We start from the raw sequence: 23,248 nt of genomic DNA, 5'->3' as shown, positions 1-23,248 counted from the left end.
CCTCAACAACCTCTCCACAGTACGACTGTACTCACCACCTCCTCGTACAATCAACACTGCCTCAACAACCTCTCCACAGTACGACTGTGCTCACCACCTGCTCCTCGCACAATCAACACTGCCTCAACAACCTCTCCATAGTACAACTGTACTCACCACCTGCTCCTCGCACAATCAACACTGCCTCAACAACCTCTCCACAGTATGACTGTACTCACCACCTCCTCGCACAATCAACACTGCCTCAACAACCTCTCCACAGTACGACTGTACTCACCACCTCCTCGTACAATCAACACTGCCTCAACAACCTCTCCACAGTACGACTGTACTCACCACCTCCTCGTACAATCAACACTGCCTCAACAACCTCTCCACAGTACCACTGTACTCACCACCTGCTGCTCGCACAATCAACACTGCCTCAACAACCTCTCCACATTCATTTTGAGCCATATAGCAAGAGAGTAAATTGTTTCTCGTCTTAATCTCAGGAGAAACGTGTCTGTTGAATCTTGATGAAGCTACGTCTTTGCGACAAGCTCCGTAGCTGCTTGTCTAATCAAAGCCCTGTCATACTGCTCGCCTGCGGCTCGGCTGACCGCAGCGCCGGGGGATTCAATCTGATTTCCCCTTTGGACAGAGTCACTCTCGTGAAGCTCCAACTCTCTCCGGTGTTGTGGGGCGAGAGTACTATTCTTGTCATTGATACCTAGCCTAGTGTTGTGTGATGCCAGGCATGTCTCTGTGCCTCCCCAGCTCATCGATCACAGTAACTGTGAATGGCGGACGGGGACGGGGCGGGAACAGAGGAAGGCTGCTCCCAACCCTCCCTCCTTGCACTATATACTGAGTAATCTGTGCCAAGGCTTTTCCCTCAATGGAGAATGGAGACCTTGTGTTCTGTGGCTGCAGATGCTGGGAGAAAACAACATAGCACACACACACACACCACTACAACTCTCCACAGTAAGATAGATGGTATACGTGTAAGACAGAGTAAAGAGGGTCGTTTCAAAACAGTGTTTTGTGTATTAACGTTTAAATTGTTATGTTCTAATATAAAAAGAAGATTGCAATAACACAATATTAAATCATAAAACGTCATATCTGGAGTGATAAAAGCATCAAATTTAATTGCACATATTGTACAACAAGGCCTAGAACAACACACACACTTGACACAAATGGATCCAGCTGACAAACGACACAGGCTATGCGAGTCAGCCCGGTCAATAATAGCAAGGTAACAGTACAAAACATCGAATGGGAGCCGCGCTGCCCATTAACTACAAAGTTTGTTTGCCTCGTATTCCACGTAGTTTGGTTGTCTGGCGCTGAACGCCTGCAGGGCAGTGAGTATCCTGGTCACGTCGGCACTGGACAGTTTGAGTCTGTGACGGAGCAGGCAGGCGAACAGATCCACGTGCTGCGCCCCCGGAGGCGAGAGGCGGTTGACGCGGTGCCGCAGCTCCACCAGCTGCAGCAGGGCCGAGTCCTGCGAGCCCTGAGTGTACGGGTAGTCTATCTGCAGGATCAGGTCCTGGATGGCCTCCGGGTCAAAGTGCACGCTGTATCCCAGCAGCTGCATGCTGTTGACCTTCATGTAGCCGATGTTGCTGGACGGCTCCGTCGCCTCCACAGGCTCGTAGTACGACGTGCTGTTTCGCCCTCCTCCCCCCGCCGCTCCCCCGGAGTCCCTGATGCGGCTCCTCAGGTAGAAATGAACGGTCTCAAAAAAGCTCTTCCACCTGTTCCCGAGAGTCAACGTCCAGTTGTAACAGTCCAAGGGGATATCCAGCTTGGTCCTCTCCCAGTCGGGGTAGCCGTGCTGGCCTATGGGCATGGTCCAGCTCTCTGAGTGGCTGCCCCCGAAGGGATTCACAAACAGAGAGAAAGCCGGCTCCAGGGTGCCGTTTTTGGTGAGGCACACCTGGAGGGCCACCCCGAGCAGCATGTGAACGCGGTTGGACTTGACCCGGTTGCTCTTGAGCGTGAGCAGCATCCTTTTCCTCCAGGACGGGTCGAACCAGGCGTTCAGACGCACGTCGTTGCTGACGAACACGGCGTGCAGGGTGATGCGCGGGTCTCGCCGCTGGAGCAGGTAGCGCAGCTCCAGGTCCTGCAGGTCTCGGTCGCTCTCCAGGCCCAGATAGGGGTCGGTGGGGTCGGGCGCGGCCGGCCGGCAGCTCCCCTGGGTCAGGGTGAAGCCGGGATTACAGCCGGAGCAGCGGGTCCGGTTCTCTGCGGAGCAGGAGGCGCAGAGCGGACCCTCGCCCACGGAGCAGGGGATCAGGCCCTGGCAGGGGGGGTGGTGGTAGGGGCAAGAGCAGCTGCGGCTCGCGTCGCTGTACACGCCGATCTGGTTGTTCTCACTGCAGTACAGGATGGAAAGGATGTAGCTTATCCAGTGGTGCAGAGGCCTGGGACAGAAACAACAGGTTTTCAGATACCGCACCGCCATACGGGTGGAGAGGACAAATCCAATTTGTTGTTTGTCACTTTTCTTTCGGGGTTATGTTTTCCGATTATACAATGAATGAAACAATTTTTTTGTCCAATAAGATCCCTAATGGATTTTCTCCAAAAAATACCTTTTATTATGAGTGTAGCGGAAACCAATTTTTATTTTATGCTCATAGGCTCAGCTGTTGTTGCACAAGCCAAATCAGATCAAAATGAACATTTTAATCTAGTGAATTCCCCTTGAGTGGTGCAGATGGGTGGTGATGGGTCAAACACACACACACACACACACACACACACACACACACACACACACACACACACATACACACACACAGTCGCACACACACCCAGACACAGTCGCACAAGTAAATGCATTAACTCTCTGTCTCTCCCTCTCTTACATCTCCATCCTATCCTCCTTTCTTTATGATATAGCATATAGAATATAACTAACAATACATTTCAAATACAATCACAGGGTAAATAAGCCAAAAAACACAATATATGAGTGACAGTTCTTGTTTCATTGGAACATGAATAGAAAAAACGGCCTTATCTAGTAGTCGTAAACTATCAAATTCTGTCTTTACGATCAGGAGTGGTGTGATAAAGAAAGGTAATTGGATTGTGGACTGAGGAGGCGGAGCCTGCATGTGAGTGCTGAGCTGATGGATTGTGTCATTTGGTTAATTTCCTCTGCTAGAAATAGCTATGAAAATAGAGTGTTCATGAGAGAGGCATAAATCTGACTTAAGTTATGATCATAGTGGCCTCTGATAGACTGGCCAAATAATTAAGAGTCCAGGTGGGAATTGTGCTGAAACAGCAGCCATAATAATAAAAGAAAAGGATAAAGATCGATGTATCCTAACAGTCGTGTATTGCTGGCACACAGCAATAAAAAAAATCGCTGGATGTGGCACCGTGGCAGAAAGTGGATTGTTAGCTGCAGCATTGATTGCAATGCCGTTTACACCTGCGGGGGCGATCGCGGTGAAACGTGTCTGTTGGGCCAGACTCTCCTCATAATAATACCATTTGTCTTTTTTTTTCCCCCGCCGGCGAAACGGAGAAAGCGCCCGGCTGCCGTCAGCACTTCTCAACCTCACTCCGCCACCACTTCTCCTCAAGTGCCTCCTAATAAGTGCCTCCTCGCTCCGCAGCATTCTCCCACGCGGCGCGCATAAATCATTTTCATAATTATACGTTTTTTGCCGAGGCACCTTGGGTTAACGGGCCCCGGTATAAACATCCCTCCTTCCTGTTCGTTCTTCGCCGCGGCTGCTTACCTCTGCCTCTGCAGGACTATTTTGGGCTGCTTTCGGCACCTCTTGCTGAGGCTGAAGAGCTTGTTAGCGGTGCGGCGCGCCTTGCCGAGGAGCTGGTCGCTGCCGGTCTCCAGCTGCCGGTAGCGCTGGAGCAGGTTGCCGTCCGTCCTCCACAGGTGCTCGACGACAGATGTGTTCACAGCGTAGTGCGTTGGCAGTTTGCCAACAAAGCTTTGGAACTCCTCTGTGGTAGGAAGAAGAGACATGAATAAGTAAACTCCTTTGCCTGCGTTGGCCGGCAGCCACGCACGGTAACGATATCCAAAAATCTGTCCAGCACTCCTGAATTGTTTGTGCCAGAAAATCAAACAGCTGAAGAGGGCAATAAACAGTTGCAACGTGCCAAGAAAGCATGTTTTGTTACCCACCCACCCACCCCCCAGCTGCTGATGTCATCAGCTTGTCAAGAGAACAAACGTTCATATTTTCTCTTTCTGTCAAGAGATCCCATTATGCTAATCACCACCTGTTCAAAGGAGCTATTTCTCTAATTAGAAATGAGTGACGGCGCGAAAAAAAAAAAAAAAAAAAATGCTGTTCCTGCATTAAATGATGTGAAAGCAAGGCAGGTGCAGTAGTAGCTGTATTTATATTTTTAATTAAAATATAACGGAAAATCTTGTGTTTTTGAAGTGAAAAAGTTCCTTGAGATCTTGCAGAAGAAAAGTTTCTCAAGCACACCGTGCGTCTCTCTGCTCATTGTTAAAGATGATTTGCATATTGGTGCACTGACAGCGTTGCCTCAGACTGCCTACGTTCTCTTTCACTCTGTCTTTTTTTTTTACTACTCAGAAACGAGAAAGGAGAACAAGAACCAGAAGCACTCAGCGTCAAGACCACTGGAGTCTGCTACCAGTAGCATTTTAACATCATCACTGTCACATTAATTGTGCTACCTTGGTATGATTACTGCAACCAAATAAACCCATGGTGGAGATGATTGTTAGCTTCCATCTCACACCAGTGGTATTGTTACTGTTTCTGTGTTTCTCAAAAGTAAGACATTTATAACGTTGCCTTCCTGTCGCAAAGAGGATGTGAGCTTCTTTGACCGCTTTCTCTTCGTCTTTTCTGAAGAGGATAAACATGTCGGTAGTAATTTTTCCATCAACCACTCATTCCGCCATTCTGCCATTGTGAGAAACATCTCAAGTCAATTTAAATGTGTTTGTGTGGGTCTTTTATCACAGTCTCCAAGGGCTTCACAATAAATGAAAACAACAGCCCCAACCTTAGACCTTCAGCGAGGGAGAACAATGAAAAACTCCCACGAAAACCTTAGACCTTCAGCGACGGAGAACAATGAAAAACTTCCACTAAAAGCTCATTAGGAAGGAAAATGGAAGAAACCTTGGGAGGGGCCCGCAGAGAGGCGAACAAAGACGAAATATTGATGATAAAATGAACAGAAGCAAAATACACAATAAACAGACTAAGAAGAACACACAGGCTCTTTCCTCGTTTATTTTTTCTGTCTGCTTTTGTTTATGGTAATTATACGGCTGTCTCAAAATGAATGCACTTAAGAGTTATTAGGAGCAGTGCTTAAAGGGGAAGTGCTGTAGGCAAGGCGGTACAGCAGAGGTCAGGAGTGAGGAATGGGACCAGAGTGAGTCAGCTTCACGTTGATACATCCACATACTAGCTCTGTGATTTGTAACTGATGTGAACGGCAGTGAAGTCAACACATTAATGAAACATTTGGTTCGGCGATTCTCTTCGTTACAACGCCGTGCCGCCAGCCGCCACAGCACTTTGGTGTTAAAGAGGTTGAGTTTTTAAGTCAACGTAGCGTTAGCTTCACTTGTCATCATGCAGAGCCTTCCAGTCCTGCACCGGAGCAGCGCACTTCTGGTTAAATTGCTCCATGTGGCGGCTTTAAATAGCCAATACGTCCAGTCCCAATGCAAACAAAAGCAATATAACACAATGAAATCTCCATGCAAACAACAACTCCATGAGCAAAAAACTAAAAGGTGCATTGTAGCTTTTTGCCAGAGCGGGCGCCGGCCTACAAGAGTCTCTGGGGCTGACTGACTGACTGACTGACTGGCTGGCTGACTGGCTGACTGACTGACTGGCTGACTGACTGACTGGCTGGCTGAATGGCTGACTGGCTGACTGACTGACTGGCTGGCTGACTGACTGACTGACTGACTGACTGACTGACTGTCTGTCTGGCTGGCTGACTGGCTGGCTGACTGGCTGACTGGCTGACTGACTGACTGGCTGGCTGACTGACTGACTGGCTGACTGACTGGCTGGCTGAATGGCTGACTGGCTGACTGGCTGGCTGACTGACTGACTGACTGACTGACTGACTGACTGGCTGACTGACTGGCTGCCTGACTGACTGGCTGACTGACTGGCTGACTGGCTGGCTGACTGGCTGGCTGACTGACTGACTGGCTGACTGACTGGCTGAATGACTGGCTGACTGACTGACTGGCTGGCTGACTGACTGACTGGCTGGCTGACTGGCTGACTGACTGGCTGGCTGACTGACTGGCTGACTGACTGGCTGGCTGACTGGCTGGCTGACTGACTGACTCCCTATTGTTGAAACACTGACTGACTGGCTGACTGACTGGCTGACTGACTCACTGACTCCCTCTTGTTGAAATACGCACCCGTGAGCATTGAGCAGCAGCAGTGTTGTGCATGGACTGGCTGGCCGGCTTGAGCTTCCATGTCTGCCGCGTTCCCTGTTGGGAAGCGGACGCCCATAAATGGTGATTTTCTTCATAAATATTATATAAGTATGCAAAAACCATCTTTATTGAATGTAGATGAAAGGACGGTGTAATTGCTAATTGGCTCTGATTACAGCATTTAAGAAAAACATTTGCCGCATTTCCCCCTACCACCGTGCATTTAAGAAATTCTCTGATGGGAGGGGAAACTCTGCACGTGTGTGTGTGTGTGTGTGTGTGTGTGTGTGTGTGTGTGTGTGTGTGAGCTGACGGTCGAGTATGACTGTCTAGCTGCCGCCAACGTCCTAAGTCGAGGCTCACGTTGGGTTTGAAGTATGTTTCAGCCTTAATGAGACACGTTTAGCTGTCATTTCTGGCCACGTTCCTTCTGTCTCCTCTGCTCTCTGTCTCCAGTTTCACCATGGGCGGGGCTCGGGCAGTTCCTCCACACACACACACACACACACACACACCCACACACGCCTGCGCATGCACGTCGCGCACACACACACACACACACACACACACACACACACACACACACACACACACACACACACACACACACACACTCTAACAGCCCAATGACAGTGACACATAGCGGTGAAGATAACATAAAAGTCCAAATGGACTTGGTTTCAAAACCAAACTCCATAGCTCCGGAGTGGGAATATTTTGGCTTTGAGGCAAATGAGAGAGAGGAGATCCAATTAACCTGCCATTGTTGTTTAAAAACAGTGGCAATACAACTAAAGCTCATCTAAAACACAACCATCCCTTCCAGTTTTCCGAACTGGGGGGGAAAAAAGCAGTTGGAGATAATCACACAGAAGTGAACGTTTTTGGGGACGAAATAATGATTGCGGAGATGGTCTGCAACATTGGTGATTCTATGGAGAAAGAATGGCTCGGAGCTGCAGCTAATGAAAAAAAATGAAGAAATGAACATGAACTGCTAATTTTTGGGGGACTGTGAACTGAACTTTGAGCTAGCTCTTAGCAACTTGGCAACTTGGTAATCTTGGCAACTTGCACAAAAAAAGAGCGTCAGCAGTCCGGGCCCGGCTTAACTAGGCCTGCCTAGTCTTGTTTTTCATGATCATATTGACTGAAACAAACAGAAGCCAGAAGGGTGGTTTTATTCCAGAAGCCATAGGACTTTCGAATAGTAAATGGTCTTCTCACACAGCAGACCGATAAATGCACTTGCACTTTCCTCTGGACTGGACAGAATTGGATAGTATTTATTATGTTGTGACCTGGCCTTTTTTATGTCTATATTATATCTTGCCTTCTTCTTGTTTATATGTTTGTCAATGATTGTATATTGTGGTTTCTTGTTTATGAAATCACTGCTTTGAATCGCGGTATTGAGGGATGAATAAAGTCTTTTGAATTGATTGACAGACCTCTCGATTCAGCGTCTGCCCGGGTTTAATACCCAAGCGTCGGTACTGAATGTATTCAGGACAGAAGCAATAAATGTGTTTTTGTCGTATATTTCTTGAGTAAAAAAACAACAATCACAGGATCACAGTGAATAAAAAAAAAAGCTGACTCACCAGATTCCTCAAACTCCTGGTTGGTGAGGGTCCAGGCGTCTCGGACGCGCAGCAGGTGGCGCTGCAGAGCGTCCAGGTCGGCGTGAGGACAGTTGCACTGAGGGAAGCGCGGGCTGCACTCACACCAGCAGTCGCTGTGCTGGCACACAAAGCGCCCCTCGGATTTACAGCCGATGTAGTCGAGGGCGGCCTGAATGAAGTGGCTCTGCAGGTAGGCCGGCAGGATGACCTGCAGTCCTGTAGGGGGTGGTATACAGAACGTATAGGCTGAGTCACAATGAGAATGAGAATAATAATAATAGGAGTCACAATAATAATAATAATAATAATAATAATAATAATAATAATAATAATAATAATAATAATAATAATAGGAGTCACAATAATAATAATCATAATAATAATAATATCCCTCATGCACACATATCACAGATAAATTCTGGTATCGATAATCACTTACAAGCTTTTGTTTTGTTGAAAACTATTCTTATGTGGAGCCTGGTAATATGATTTTTCCACCTCGTGTAATACTTCATGCATGTAATGCAACACTAGGTTTACCAGGAATCTTTTTTTCTATCAATCCATTTTTATATATTTTTACATCTTCAGCAGCATTCAGTCAATAAACGAGGTCGATAAAGGAAGTGCTCGCTATCACAAGAGCAGAATATGCCTGAGAGAGACGGGGACACAGCTACTGTACAGTAGAGTAGATGTTAGATGCATTTCTGTCAGGGGTGTATTTAAGGTAGATTTCTACCTTGTAGCTGAACCTTGTTTTCTGGACTGTGAACCAGGACGGAGCTGACTGTGTCCAGATTGTCATAGTTGCTGCATCCGAGGGGCCCGGTTCTGGTTTCAGTCACCTGCCAGCGAGGACATGACAGTAAAGAACATGTCTGATGTCTGTCATGACTTGGTCTGGTGGTTGAGTCTGTGTTGTCAATTCTTTGTGGAAGATTAAGTCATCATCAATATGTATGAATACATGTCAGCAGGTGGACACAATCATACCAGAGGTTTTCTTTTCCCATTTCAAATATAGAAAACAACCAAGGGACACTCTCATCAACCACAAATCAATCGTGATAAAAGTTTCATACCAGGTTCACATTTCTTGTACATATTGACTGATTTTGCTCTGTGTATGTACGAAGAAAATCGAAAGAGGATAAATGCACAGTCATGACTCATCAAATGTGTTATGCCTTAGCGTTAACTTTTTTAAATTGATGAGTCACTCTTAAGCAACACTCAACAGGTCCGCAATTAGAAAGCCTTCACTCCTCAGAATAATTTGGCTTGATCTGAGAGGAGAAATCAACTTCCCTACAATTCAAAACCCCAACTGATTCATTGATTTAGAAAATAATTTATTAACCTTGATGTTGAAGTTAAAAAGGCTAAAACATTTGGCAAATTCTCGTAACGTCTATTAGCATATATGTTTACCTTACCATTTCTCATTGAAACCCCGTTGCCATATGTGTTTTAATGAATGAGCAGATATACCAGGTGCTGCTTCACATCTCTCATGAACTATCTATGGCATTGGTCTCTCTCCCTCTTTCTCTTGCTCTGATCTTCAGTCTGTCTTGTCTCCACACACTGTCTGCCTGGAAATGAATGGAATGATATCTCCAATCCATCACGCTGATACATAACCTTGTTTTGAATAATCCTCGTTTCAGGGGGGGGGGCACTTGTCTTCATCAATGGCTGCTCACTATAGCATCTACATTTGGCCCTCACGCTGATTAATGTGTACACTCTAATAGCCACTTCAGATGATAAAATGGACGAGTGCTGTTTTATACAGTGTAGTACAGGACATGCAACGGCTGCTCTGTTCCGCTTCTCCACTCGCCTCATTACAAAGCGCTGTTAACGTTTGCTGCCGATAAAACAGGGAAGGTCGATTCCATTTTCAGAGCAACTACATTTGTATTCACTCACAGACATATCATCAACTCTAATTTATAGAATTTGTTTTACACTCTCGCTACTGATCATCCCCCTTCTTTTCACCTGACAGCGAGGAGTTTCACCGTAGCGCGTGGGAGGATCACGCTATTCCCCCCGGTTACCCTCCCCCCCGAACAGGCCCCCCTGACCGACCAGAGGAGGCGCTAGTGCAGCGACCACCAGGACACATACCCTTAATCCGGCTTCCCACCCGCAGACACGGACAATTGTGCCAATTGTGCCTGTACGGACGCCCGACCAAGCCGGAGGTAACACGGGGCTCGAACCTGCGTGCCTGGTGTTGGTAGGCAGGGATTCTACTGTTGCACTACCCGGGCGCCCTTCGCTACTAACATTATAAGAATTAATTGTAGAGCCTGAAATGAAAATCAAGTGAAATTTTCATTTTCACTCCTCTGTTTAAATATATTAGCTTTTTCATTGGAATACATAGCACAGTGAAGAGATAAGATGAGAAACAGATGTGACGCTCACAATGCAATTTTTTCTAAATAAGCATTGGTTCTTACTCCTACCTGATGTAATAAGTTAAATAAAAGCAGTGCCTGAGTTGGTATTGAAAACGCAAACATTTGCTTGTACCTGTATCTGAGCCAGCTGGCCGAGCTACCAGCAGGTCACAAATCAAATAGTGACATGATGTATTTGCTGTATGTGTTGCTCGTGCACTGTAGTGAACATGGTATGAGTGACACAGAGACAATCTAAACAAAATAAAAATCTGCATGGCTGTAAAACTAACAGCATTGATCCAAAGCTCTCTTCCCTACCCGTACAGCTGGAAACATTGTGCTTGCCTAGACTGACTGTGATAATAACCCATCTTCACGGGTTCACTACCTCCACTTGGCCCAGTTGGCCCGCGGGCCCCAAAGCGAGCCGGTCCAACTTCGACATCTCTGGCAGCGCTCCAGCACACTGTGAGAGCTGGAGGCTAACAAAGCAGAAGCTACGAACGACACCGTTGCCTGGAGGCGGCAAAGTACGCGGTGTTTCATCTCCCAACAGGCCGAGGTGCATTCACGCCTCCCCTGACCTCCACGTACCCGTATGGCGGTGGATGCGATCTGGAGGTGGTGGAGCCTGCGCAGGGTCGTCTCTCTGTCGGTGAAGTAGGAGGCAGCCAGCTGGTGGAGGGCCTCCAAGTTCACTGGGCCGCTGCTATTTAAGCTACTGTAGCTGCTGCTGCTCTCCGCCCCCGAGGAAGAAGACTCCTGGCTCAGCTTCCTTTTGTCGACAAAGATGGTCAGAGCCTCCTCCCCTGGTGACAGTCAGGCAGAGGGAACAAGAACTTCATTAGGTCAGAGCCTCCTCCCCTGGTGACAGTCAGGCAGAGGGAACAAGAACTTCATTAGTGCTAACACTAATCACTGTTCATTAGCATCTTTTCATGTCGGTTGGAAAAGCACAGTCGTGATTAAGTGCTTGAGGGTGACTGATGGTTTTTCTTGAGCAAATGCATGGACCAGGACTCTTTGTCTGTGAAAATCCTCAGGTATAGAGAGTTATTTTAAGATCACTGATGAGGTCCCCTTGACTATCTTCATAAGCATGTATTAGTTAATAATTACACAAACAGCAAAACTGATATTAGAACACTGCTTATGTGGGAGACATTAATAAATGAGTAGTCTTGGAAAAATACTCTTCTTTGTACATGAAGAGCTGAAGCACCCAAACAACAGCTGAATCTCAATGTAAGATGTTCTCATCGATATTTAACAACAGGGACCTACCCAGCAAGTACAATGTGTCTGATGACGTCTTTCAGTGACGTCCAGGGCTAGGCCAACTCACAGCTGATATGGGGCTTTATACATAATATATGTCCCATGCAGCAGTGCACTACTTTACCAGTGAGCTATCTGATTGCTAATGTAATGGCGTTGTGTGTAGGTGGTACTTGCAGCAACGCATGTTAAGGGCTTACCCAGGGGTGGATACAAACCGCCGACCTACGGGACGGACACGTTAACCACTGCACCAAGAGAGCTAGCTCGCTTGGCGGAGCTGATTAACGTGCCTTTATAGAGTTATGAGTTTAACTAATCCACTCGCTACCACACTGGACTCACGACGAATCGCCGCTGATTCACTTCGGTTACACTAAGACAAACAGTGGCACCTTGAACTAATAGACTGTATTCAAAGCGGTCAAAGCGTTGTTCACTTGTTCTTTCCAACAGCGTGTGTCACATCCAACCGCGGAGTCGGGAGTCGGGACAGTTTAAAAAACGAAACGTAATTTGTGCATGCTATTCATTCAAACTTTAATCTTGAAGACTCATTGAGGTTTCTCTCAATTTTTACAAGTGTAGGGTGCACAGCCAGCAGTAATGTTAAATAGGGCAGCCTTAATTTTTACCTAACTTTTACCCACCATGCACTCCTGCACACCACAGCACAGGCTAATTACAAGACACAAATATACTCTACATGTAACGTTATGGCATAAATGTGTCTTTATATTTAAAAAGTCTGTGTCAAGTAAAGTCTTTGTGGAGTAGACATGGCCTATAAATGGTAAATGGCCTGCATTTATATAGCGCTTTTATCCAAAGCGCTTTACAATCAGTAGGTACATTCACCCATTCATACACCGATGGTGGCAAGCTGCCACGCAGGGTGCTGGCACACCATCAGGAGCAATTTGGGGTTCAGTATCTTGCCCAAGGACACCTCGACATGCAGACTGGAGGAGCCGGGAATCTAACCACCGACCTCTTTCATCCATAGTGACGACCCACTCTACCTCCTGAGCTACAGCCGCCCCACAGACATCACACTTAGACATCACAGTGTGACAGTGGATCCCAATAATTTCACAACCAAATAAAGTGTCGATCAAATATTCAAGAACAAAAAACAAAGACACATGCATTTGCTGTTAAGTGCTGATCAGAATTTGGATAGGAAATGGACAAATAATAATGTTAGAATGGATAAAAAATATGTGATTTGACCTAAATTACAACCATTTAGTTATCCTCATGGAGATTTCAGTGGCAAAGTATTTAGGGTGATATTCTGGGCCAGATGATATGACTTGATCTGGACCCTATCAGGCTCTCTTGATTGGTCCCGGTCCGCCCGTGCTTGCTGGGTATTGATTGAAGGGAAACCTATCTCAGCCTCTTACTGGAATAACAGTAAAATGCATTATTTAAAGGACATAATAGCAACACAGGTTTGTGCTCCTTTCAAGACATCAAAGAAGCTTTTAATTTGCAGGCTTCCACATTTTTCTTTTATTTGCAGCTTAGATCACGCTTAAGGCACATGTGGTGTCCCATGAGAACATCTCCCCACTCATCCACTAGATCGTTTATTTACTACACAGGGAAATAACAGGAGTCTGGTATCTAAATTATATAATTTTGGCCTGAAATCTGCCTACAGAAGCCTGCCACTGGACAGATTATGGAGGATAGATTGTCCAGGTCTGGAGCCCAGTTATCATGGAGGCTTCCCACAATCCGGACCAAAAAAATAATTTTAATTTTGCACACAGAAACCCATCTCACCCCATGCTAATTACACAGGATGAAATTGATTAATGATCCCTTGTGAAATCTGTGTGATGTTGGGCCCTCTGCACCTGTCTTCATATGGTAATGTACTGTAGGCCTATGGGACTGTCCACCCGTATTGCACTTTTGGACTGGGGTGGCAGCTACATTGTCTGCCTTGTTATCAGTGAATGTCCCAGTGACTGTGTCCGCCCTGTTGCTGAACGATCTGTCAAAGATTTTATGTTTTGTTGTTGTTGTTTTTATGGTCACTCGCAATTCATCTCGTAGCTGAATCGCTTTATTTGTCCAAACACAACTCTTTCTATAAGGATTTTACAAAACGTCAATGGAAAAATGAATGGGAAATTCACTTCCTTAGGACCCCGGAAGGGGCGTGTCTTCTTAGGCACTCTACTGTATACATCTAGATCAGGGGTGGGCAATTATTTTTCCTAATTATAATTAATTAAATTATAGAAAACATACTGTGCACTTATTCTGATTCACTGGCCCCTGGGACGTGTAATGTCCAGGTCTGTTCTAGATGGAGAAATAGTGTTAGCGACAGCGTAGTAACTTCACACTGCGAGCAATGCCACCGTCAAGTAATTTCTCAAGCTTTCAAGTAATTTTATTTCAGTTTATTTTCCATTAATGCTAATTAGCACTTGGCGGGCTGCTATCTTCACATGATGTAACGTTATGAAAGGTAATACCAAAGCAGTGAAAATACATGATATGCCCGGTCAACACGTTGCAGCTGCATGAGACCACGGAACGGCGCCTTTGGCATCGCCATCACTCAGAACCGAGCGAACCCGTCACTCAAAATGCAACATGTCCTGCGGCTGCAATGCATTCTGGTCTATTGAGGCTGCTGTCGGTGGAGACATTTGTCTGGATTTCTCCCTGGGTGATTGTTGCAAAAATGTTGAGTCTATAGAAAAACCCTTGCTCTCCAATTCTGAAAGAACTGAAGATGCTTAAACCTTCTGTTTACTGTTGAGGTTTGAGCCAATTATCTGTGGCAATAAGAAAAATACACCACCAAACACCAAATGGGCCCATAAATCCAAGCGACATTGCCAATAGCTGTTTTTAAGAGTGTTTGGGTGGATTTTTATCTTTTAAACTGTTACACACACCTAACAAACTAACACTTTTACTATCTGCTCATTAATATACAGTATTTTATCATAATGACTAATTGAAGCAACATAATATAAGCCAAAGGCTTATTATTATGATGATAGCATGGTAATGGCGGGGAAGCTCCCATTAGGGGACTGTGCTGTTTTGATGTAGGCTGAATAAAAAACATTGTCCTTGTTTCCATTGCCACCTCCAATTTCCTTTCCGTAGGCCTGTCTAAGCCAGAGCCATCTTTTCTCTGCTGCCAGAAACAAAGAAGAAAAACACTCATTTCATTTATATAGGCTTTGTTGTTTAGAAAGCAACAGACGGTAAAACTGGTGGCCCATATGCTGAAGAAAAATTCACATTAGAGATGCCTGTTTGAATAAGACTCGCTTTGAAGCTCACTGTACTCTGTACTGTACTGTACCTCCCAGAGTGAAGCTCACTGTACTCTGTACTGTACTGTACCTCGTATACAGTGTACTACAGTATACTACAGTGTACTACAGTATACTACAGTGTACTACAGTATACTACAGTGTACTACAGTATACTACAGTGTACTACAGTGTACAATAGAGTACAGTGAGCATCCTCCTCTCTGCCACTCGGGGAGGTACAGTATAGAGTCTATACCAGAGGTGCCCAAATTCTTTCCTATGAAGAGCCAAAAATTAATCTGGATGGAGCTTGAGGGCCATGGGCCAAAAATTAATCTGGATGGAGGGCCATAGGCCAACATTTTTTTTTTATGTTGATTCCTTAGGTCAGTGGTTCTCAATTTTTTTCACATGATGGACCCCTAAACTGACAAAGAGTAGACCATGGACCCCCATTTGGTAGGATTTTGTCTCACGGTCCTCCATATGATAATAGGATTGATGCTTTTAGATGTTTTATTACAGAAAGTGTATAAAACCGATGACCAAAATAATCACTGTGTTACTTATGAATGGAATTATAGCGAAAATAAATTACCCCCCTTTTGGCTGGGAACCCCCTGGAACTCCCTCATGGACCCCTGGGGGTCCCCGGACCCCCATTTGAGAACCACTGCCTTAGGTCTTCTAGTTTCATATGGCTAGAGCCTCTGAAAGTCGCAGATTTCTTTCTTTTTTTTGGGGGGGGGGGGGGTTAAAATCTATGGTGGGCCAAAACAAACGGGGGGTGGGCCAAAGTTGGCCTGCGGGCCCCAAATTGGTCAGCCATTGTCTCTACTGTACCCCCCAGAGTGGGAGAGAGGAGGATCTACTGTACGGTTAGCACTGTCGCCTCACACCAAGGTCAGGGGTTCGAATCTCCACCCCGGTCCTTTCTGTGTGGAGTTTGCATGGTCTCCCCGTGTTTGCGTGGGTTTCCTCTGGGTGCTCCAGTTTCCTCCCACAGTCTAAAGATATGCAGTGTTGTGTAGTATCGTAATGTAAATGTAGGCTGTATGAAATGTGAACGAGAGCATTGCTCTCAGTGAGGCTCCTGTGTATAAATAAAGGTTAATAATAAATAAATACCTCCCAGAGTGGCAGAGAGGAGGAAGTGGGTTCCGTATTTCTTGATGATGCTCTCCGTGATCGTGTGGAGGCTCGGCCGCCTCCCCAGCTGCCGGAGGGTGTGCATGAAGTCGGGGTCGAGGGGCAGAGCCAGGCTGCCGCCGCCACCGCCGAAGCTGTCCCGCTTCTCCACCGCCAAACTGTTGACCTTCCATCGACCAAACTCCCTGGAAACACACACACACACACACACACACACACACACACACACACACACACACACACACACACACACACACACGTTCACTTGGTTGGTTGAGACCTTTAGTGGTGAATAACGCCCTGGGCTGCTATTTAACAAGCTGTGTTGATAGCAGCAGATTGAATGTGGGTAGTTACAAGCATGCAGTATTTCAGACAAATAGATTCAGGCAGGCACACACACACACACACACACACACACACACACACACACACACACACACACACACACACACACACACACACACACACACACACACTTTAAGAGGCTATGATGTTGTATCCCTTGAGGACTTCAACATCCAAGTGTAACAAACGAAGGTTAAATCGTTGTGGCTCATGTTATCCACTGTAAAAGCTGCACTTTACACAGGGAGGTTATCACCTACATAAAGTACATTTTACGGGGCTGCTAATTGTCATCCGCAACAAGCATAAATGTGTTAAACACAACTCAGCTCATTGAAAGAAAGATACCCGTGCATCAACACAGGTTTGAGCCCCCGTGTTGCCTCCGGCGTGGTCGGGGGTCCATACAGGCGCAATTGGCCATGTCTGCAGGTGGGAAGCCGGATTAAGGGTGTGTATATCCTGGTCACCTCGTCTGGTCGGTCAGTGGGCGCCTGTTCGGGGGGAGGGGAGGGGAACGGGGGGGGGGGTAACGTGACCCTCCCACGCGCTATATCCTGAAAACTCATCGCTGTCAGATGAAAAGAAGAGGCTGGAAACTGCACATGTATCGGAGGAAGCATGTGCTACTCTACAGTGCTCCCCAGATCGGTGGAAGGGGTGGAGTAACGACCGGACAGCCGAGGGAATTCGAAAGTATAATTGGGGAGAAAACGGGGCAGGGAGGGGATCTGAGAGGGAAAAAAGAAAAAAGAGAGGAAGAAAACAAAACAAAGTTACAAAGTTTCCACGGGTCTAACTTTATTTCCCAAGTCATCAGTCTCCATCAGCCTGCCCATCAACTGTCGACACTCTCATGCCCTTTTGACACACGTCGCGACCAATTGTACACATTCGGGAACCAACCGGGAGCCACACTGATAGAAAGACAATTCTCTCTCTCCCTCTCCTCTCTCCCTTCTTGTCTCTCCCTCCTTCCATACCATCAGTCAATGTCTACCTCTCCCACAGCGCTGCCTGCTGCGCTGTGTGCCTCTCGCTCCTCATGGGAGGCAATCAAATGACTGCCATGAGAAAACGATTGGCAGAGAAATAATTGGCGAATCAGGACAGTGTTGAGGGTGTCATTACGGCCAATCATCATAACGAGGGACAGGCAGAGTGTCTCTCGCTGGTGGCCAGATGGGCATTATAGATCCGGCCCGGGGTGCAGCCTCCAGCTAAGTCACTAGCATGCACATTTGGCAAACTGGCTGGTCGCTGTGGACTTGTAGAGAAACATTGTGGCATGCATGCATGTCTAACCTGTAGGCATATGTACAGTATGCAATCAACAGTGATGGAATTGCCTCCTTGAGGGGGAAAGAAACTATCAAAGGGTGAGACGATGACATGCATGGTGGCGCCGCTGCTTTTTCATTTACATGTCAGAAGTGCCGTGCCATAATGTCACCCCAGAGCTATTTTAGAATACATAATCAAAACAGTCCTCTGGTACGCAGCACTGCGGGGGACTGTGTAAAGTGACATATTTCTTGAAAAAAAAAACATAAACAACATATTTCCTCCTGAGATTACAGCTACAAGACAGCGAGCAAATAATAGGCCGGGTTAGGCAGCTGCACTGGAAACAGCTACTAATTTTAACAGTATTCCAACTTGTTTTACTTTCCTGTCACCGATGATTTTGAGAGTTTTTCCCACGGCGCTGGGCCAGCAGGCCCTGCCGGGGTCAGAAGATGGAAAAGTCAGAACACTCAGTGAGTCAGTCAGTCAGTCATGGCCATTTGGTGAGTTTAGTGATTAGGGGCCGTAGCTAGGGATAATAGGAAGGTGGTAAAGAGTCGGGATTCGAGTGGTGGGTAGAGGGGGAGTGACTGGTGGTTTCACTAACTGAGATAAAACACTAAGCCTAACTTGAGTTAATCTTTGTTTAGTTCTCGGCGTGTGGATTTACGATGAAAATGACGTTTCACATAACTATGGATTATTATTTCATTTCATTTAATTTTTATTTGTTCCGACCAAACACAGAACAAGAAACAGTATACAATACATCTTGTTAACAAGTTACAGGCTTGACTATGGATTATTATTTCATCGTGTGGTGAGTGCACGAGTCACTCCATGTACATGTCAAAGACATTAACCGACTTCAGCGCATCATCCGCTGTGCTGAGAAGATAATCGGATGCAACCTGCCATCCCTCCAGGACCTGCATGCAGCCAGGACACTGAAGCGGTCTCGCAAGATCATGGCTGACCCCTCCCACCCTGGCCACAAACTCTTTAAGACACTCCCCCACGGCAAGAGACTGAGGTCTGCCAAGACCAGAACCACCCGCCACAAGACCAGCTTCTTCCCAACCGCCATCAGCCTCACCAACAAGGCCCGGAAACCCCTTCCACCAAGGACCTCACCAACAACCCCCCCCCCCCACACACACACACACAAACTCACTACCTCCTCCTAAACTCAACTGAACCCCCCCCCCCCCCCCCATAAAACTGGAACTCATATCTAATTTAATGCCTGTTTAACTGGGACTGTAAATTCATGTAAATTCCCTGCGCATTTAATGCCTATTTAACTTAGCCTGTAAATTTCATGTACATTCAATGTAAACTCTTATTTAACTCTGACTGTAAATTCATGTAAATCCACTGCCTATTTAACATCTATTTAACTCAGTCTGTAAATCTCATGTAAATTCAACGTAAATTAATATTTATCATCCACAGAACACTTCACCACTCATGTACATATTGTATATATTTACTCGATTTGATTGCACTTGCAACTTTGTGATTGTCTTTAGTTATCTTCCTACTTCTTATCTCTGTATATTGATGTGACCGCTACGCTGCATACAGACACTAAGACAAATTCCTCGTATGTAACTTGCATACTGTGGCAATAAAAGTGATTCTGATTCTGATACATGTGAGTGTTTGTGTTGCTGTTAGAATGTGTGTTTTTGGTGACTTGAATGGCTGTACCATTTCCTCCAATTCATTGGCGATACTAACTAACTGGACGACTCTAGCTCACTGTATACTGCGCGGAGAGTGACGGTAAAGGCATTGTGTATCTTTGTTATGTCTGGGCGATATGGCAAATGGGCGAAACTCCCAAAAAGTTGGCCTATCCCTTTAAGCCCCTGACACACACAGGCCGTCGGCAAGGTCTCGGCTGTCGGTGAGGGTCTGTCACGCTAGTCTTTAGACTAGACTGACTAGACTTAGACTAGAGAATTTTACCGTTTTATCCCCTTTTCCCAGAGGCAGAAACTAACAAATGCCTTCAGACAGACCTTTTTATGTATTTGGTGTAGTCTGAAGTATGTCAAACAGCAATAATAGGCTATTCTTGGCGCAATTGTCGAGTGCCGTGGGATCAAGTAATCATAATCCCATAGGCATCCAGGAATTGAGTGAGGGGGGCACCTTTTTCCAAGCTTTGACTGGGGGGAGGCCCACAGTCTCAGATTTTGAAAACCCCATGGTTAGAGCACAGTGCTAGGAAATCTAACCCCCTGAAAAGATGTGACACTGGTCGCACAGTGCACGCTAGCACAGGATTATAAGAAAGCCAGGTGTAAATAAATATATATTGCCCTCTTGTAGGGGCTATTTCGAAACAGCACAAACAGAATTGTCACTCTTCACTCACAAAATAAAAGCCCCAAAAAGCTTAGGAAGTCTTAAGCTGCGTTCACACCGACCTATTAAAGTTTTTCGCTGGCATCGAGTTTACATACAAAGTCAATGCAAACGAGCGATTGAGCGTATATTCGCCCGGGAGAAAAATCGCTGGGCGACCGAGATGAAATGTCCCAACTTGAGCGAAATTACGCTGGCATCAGTCGCTCGCTGTTCAACGCTGATTGGCTGCCGTGTGAGAGTGAGTCAAGGATCACACTGGCTTGGAACAAACCACTGGTTTATTGTGTGGCAACAAACCGCATTGACAGCTGATTGACAGGCTGAGAGCTGACATGAAGTGAAGTCTGTACTACCGGTATAGAGCTCGCGTTAGGAGCACGCTGATAGGCTTAGCTTGTAAACAACTACGGTGGCTCGTAGTGGACAAATATCATGACATTGTGTAACGTCATAGCCCCCAGATGTTCGTCAATTATTGTGCCTGTTGACGAGCGATTTAAACAGAGCGACAGAGCGATTCCAAAGGGTTGAATCGAGCGACAGAGAGAAAAATAAATATCTTGGTGTGAACACAGCTTTACTTTAAAGCTTAGCTTAAAGTAAGACTGATGCCCTTTGCACAGATCCAAATCTGTGAGATGCTGGTCAAATGCAGGGGAGAAACACACCCGACAAGGAATAAATGTTTGCCGCACAGACAGATTCAGATTACTAATGTGTTTTTATTCATAATTCACAAGTAAAACGAGAAGCGAGATGCGTTCAGCATCACTGCTTCCCCAGCTTCATCCTGTCACTAACTGAGCTACTAATTGAGTGCAGGTGTGATTAAGCTAATCAACCATGTGACCATGTCATGTGACCAGCTGTGGTCCATAGCCTGTTACTGAGCATGAGCAAACCTTACAGTTTGCAGACTTTTAGAGATAATTGCGTCATTCCCACCAAATTTTGGGGTAAATTAGAGTGCATAATTTAGCCTATCTATACGCGCGGGCACGCGCGCACACAGTGCCACACACACACACACACACACACACACACACACACACACACACACACACACACACGTACGTACACGTACACGTACACGTACACACACACACACACACACACACACACACACACACACACACACACACAAACAGAGAGCGAGCTCACCTGTAGATCTTGTATCTGGTGCTGAAGCCCTGCTGGTATCTCTCGGCAGCCTCTGTGAACTCCAGAGCCTGGTGGAAAGGCCCTTTATCGGACAGCAGCCAGCCCAGGGAGCTGGGTCCGGATCCGGCAGCGGCTCCAGCTCCAGCCCGGGGCCCGGTCCAGCAGCAGCAGAGCCAGAGGCTGACAGCCGCCCCCTCCCATAGCAGAGACAGCCGCCTATGACTGATTCCCTGACGGCTCATGCTTCACCCAGAGACACCTCATTCTCTCCAAACTATGGAGGGTGACAGTAAGACATTTTTACACACTTTAGGACTAAAGAATGACGTTATTGACCTTCAAGTTTGAGGGAGCGTTAACTAATTAATTTAGTAGATTATGCAAATTCAGCCAGGCTATGCGTGTTTTTTAATGGACTACCCAAGTCAAATATATAGACTATATTTCCACTTGGATACTACGCTACGCAGCCTAATCAAATGTTTGAAGGGAAACGCACGCACATACCTTGATTTTGCAATAGTAGCCTATGCGCTATGATGCGTTTCAAAACGGATTGAATTCCTCTGGTCCTGTGCTGTAATTAACCTTGCTCGCCCGTCAATGGTCCGGGATAGTGGCAAAAATCACAAATTCGTCCCTTCCCCTCCCCCTTCCTCACAGTCACTGAACTTTATTTGGACAATCCAACATCCGCGTGGCAGCCGATCGTAAAGCGGACTATCTATCCAATTAAATGCACGGCGATATTAAAGTTACAGCCAAAGCACCGGAGCTAGGAATCCGTGTCGGTCAAAAAACTCATGCTTGTTTAGCATTTAAATATTTCCAAAGATTGACCGCAAAGGTGCGTCCTCCCATCTGGACTCCCGTTTGCAGAGCAGCATGGTCTTAAAAGTGTCTAGTTGTTGATACATGTTGCGTGGAAGCTGCCGTGGCTGAGATTCCTCCTCTCCTCCCCGGACCGTCTCCTCCTCGCACTCATGGTGGATGAATGAGCGGCTGCTGCGAGACGGAGCGCACCGCGCCCTCCCCTCCCCGCGCGGGCATCATCATGGAAGGTAGGCTATAATCAAGTTCTGAAGAAAGCATAATTACGATGATGATGATGATGATAATGATGATGATGGTGGTGGTGGTGATGGATAATGATGATGATGTAGACTCAGAAGAAGTCAGAACTGATACTCCTCTTTCGTTTCTCTCTTTCGGAGTCTCAGACAACCCCCCGCGAATTTCACTGCGGGCTCCATTTTAAAGGCCATATTTTTTCCACACACATCAATCACAATAAAACAGAGGCTACTTGCCTTAAGCTAAGGTTGTTGTCCATCAAAACGGGTTGTCCACGTTCTTAAATATTGCATGTTTTTCCAATACCAAGCCATCATGCCAGAGCCTGCAATTTTTGTGCTTCCGGATGTGTCAGGTTTCCACCCGTAACCACAAGCGAACCAATGGAACATGTTCAATGGAAAAGACAGGCCGAGTCAGGCGAATAGCCCATTTGGACGGACAACAACCTTGAGTTTAAGGCAATTAGGGCCTACTGTGTTATTGTGACATGAAAAAGTAAGGCCTCTTAAAATGGAGCCGCAGTGGAATTTGTGGGATGTTGTCTGAGACTCCGAAAGAGAAACGAAAGAGGAGTGTCTGAGTGATGATGGTGATAATGAAGGTTCCATCTCTCCTTCCATCATTCACCATCCCAATTAATATCCACCCTCATTTGCCATCAGCATGTGCTCCACTTTCTGTGAATGTAGCACATTCATTAAACGTGTTAAAAGAAGCTTAATAACAGGCCAATTACCACCCATGTTTTAACTTTGATCAGTGTGTGCCACAGCTTCA

The 23,248-nt window shown here is 46.3% G+C and overlaps 1 protein-coding gene across 1 annotated transcript; it reads right to left on the bottom strand.

Moving 5' to 3' along the window:
* Nucleotides 1-1,236: 1,236 nt before the first annotated feature.
* Nucleotides 1,237-21,997, bottom strand: LOC310796554 (BMP/retinoic acid-inducible neural-specific protein 3-like). Its single transcript, XM_083658759.1, has 8 exons — nt 21,902-21,997; nt 21,395-21,668; nt 16,199-16,404; nt 11,088-11,302; nt 8,816-8,921; nt 8,053-8,289; nt 3,759-3,981; nt 1,237-2,423 (listed from the first exon to the last, which is right to left on the bottom strand). Exons 2-8 carry the CDS (start codon nt 21,634-21,636, stop codon nt 1,286-1,288), a joined length of 2,367 nt encoding a protein of 788 aa, XP_083514885.1. The 5' UTR covers nt 21,637-21,668; nt 21,902-21,997; the 3' UTR covers nt 1,237-1,285.
* Between the last annotated feature and the right edge of the window lie 1,251 nt (nt 21,998-23,248).

This window comes from Poromitra crassiceps, assembly GCF_964638095.1.
Source record: "Poromitra crassiceps genome assembly, chromosome: 23".
Lineage (NCBI taxonomy): Eukaryota > Metazoa > Chordata > Actinopteri > Beryciformes > Melamphaidae > Poromitra > Poromitra crassiceps.
The sequence above is the reverse complement of the archived record's forward strand: the minus strand, read 5'-3'. Positions and strand labels throughout refer to the sequence as shown.

Bases quoted from the DNA above. Each gene is read 5' to 3' on its own strand.
- LOC310796554 (XM_083658759.1), bottom strand. From the start codon at position 21,636: ATGAGCCGTCAGGGAATCAGTCATAGGCGGCTGTCTCTGCTATGGGAG. The intron at 8,290-8,815 runs GTAGAAATCTAC...CACCCCCTACAG, and splicing joins AAACAAGGTTCAGCTACAAG to GACTGCAGGTCATCCTGCCG. The intron at 2,424-3,758 runs GTAAGCAGCCGC...TTTCTGTCCCAG, and splicing joins ATAGTCCTGCAGAGGCAGAG to GCCTCTGCACCACTGGATAA.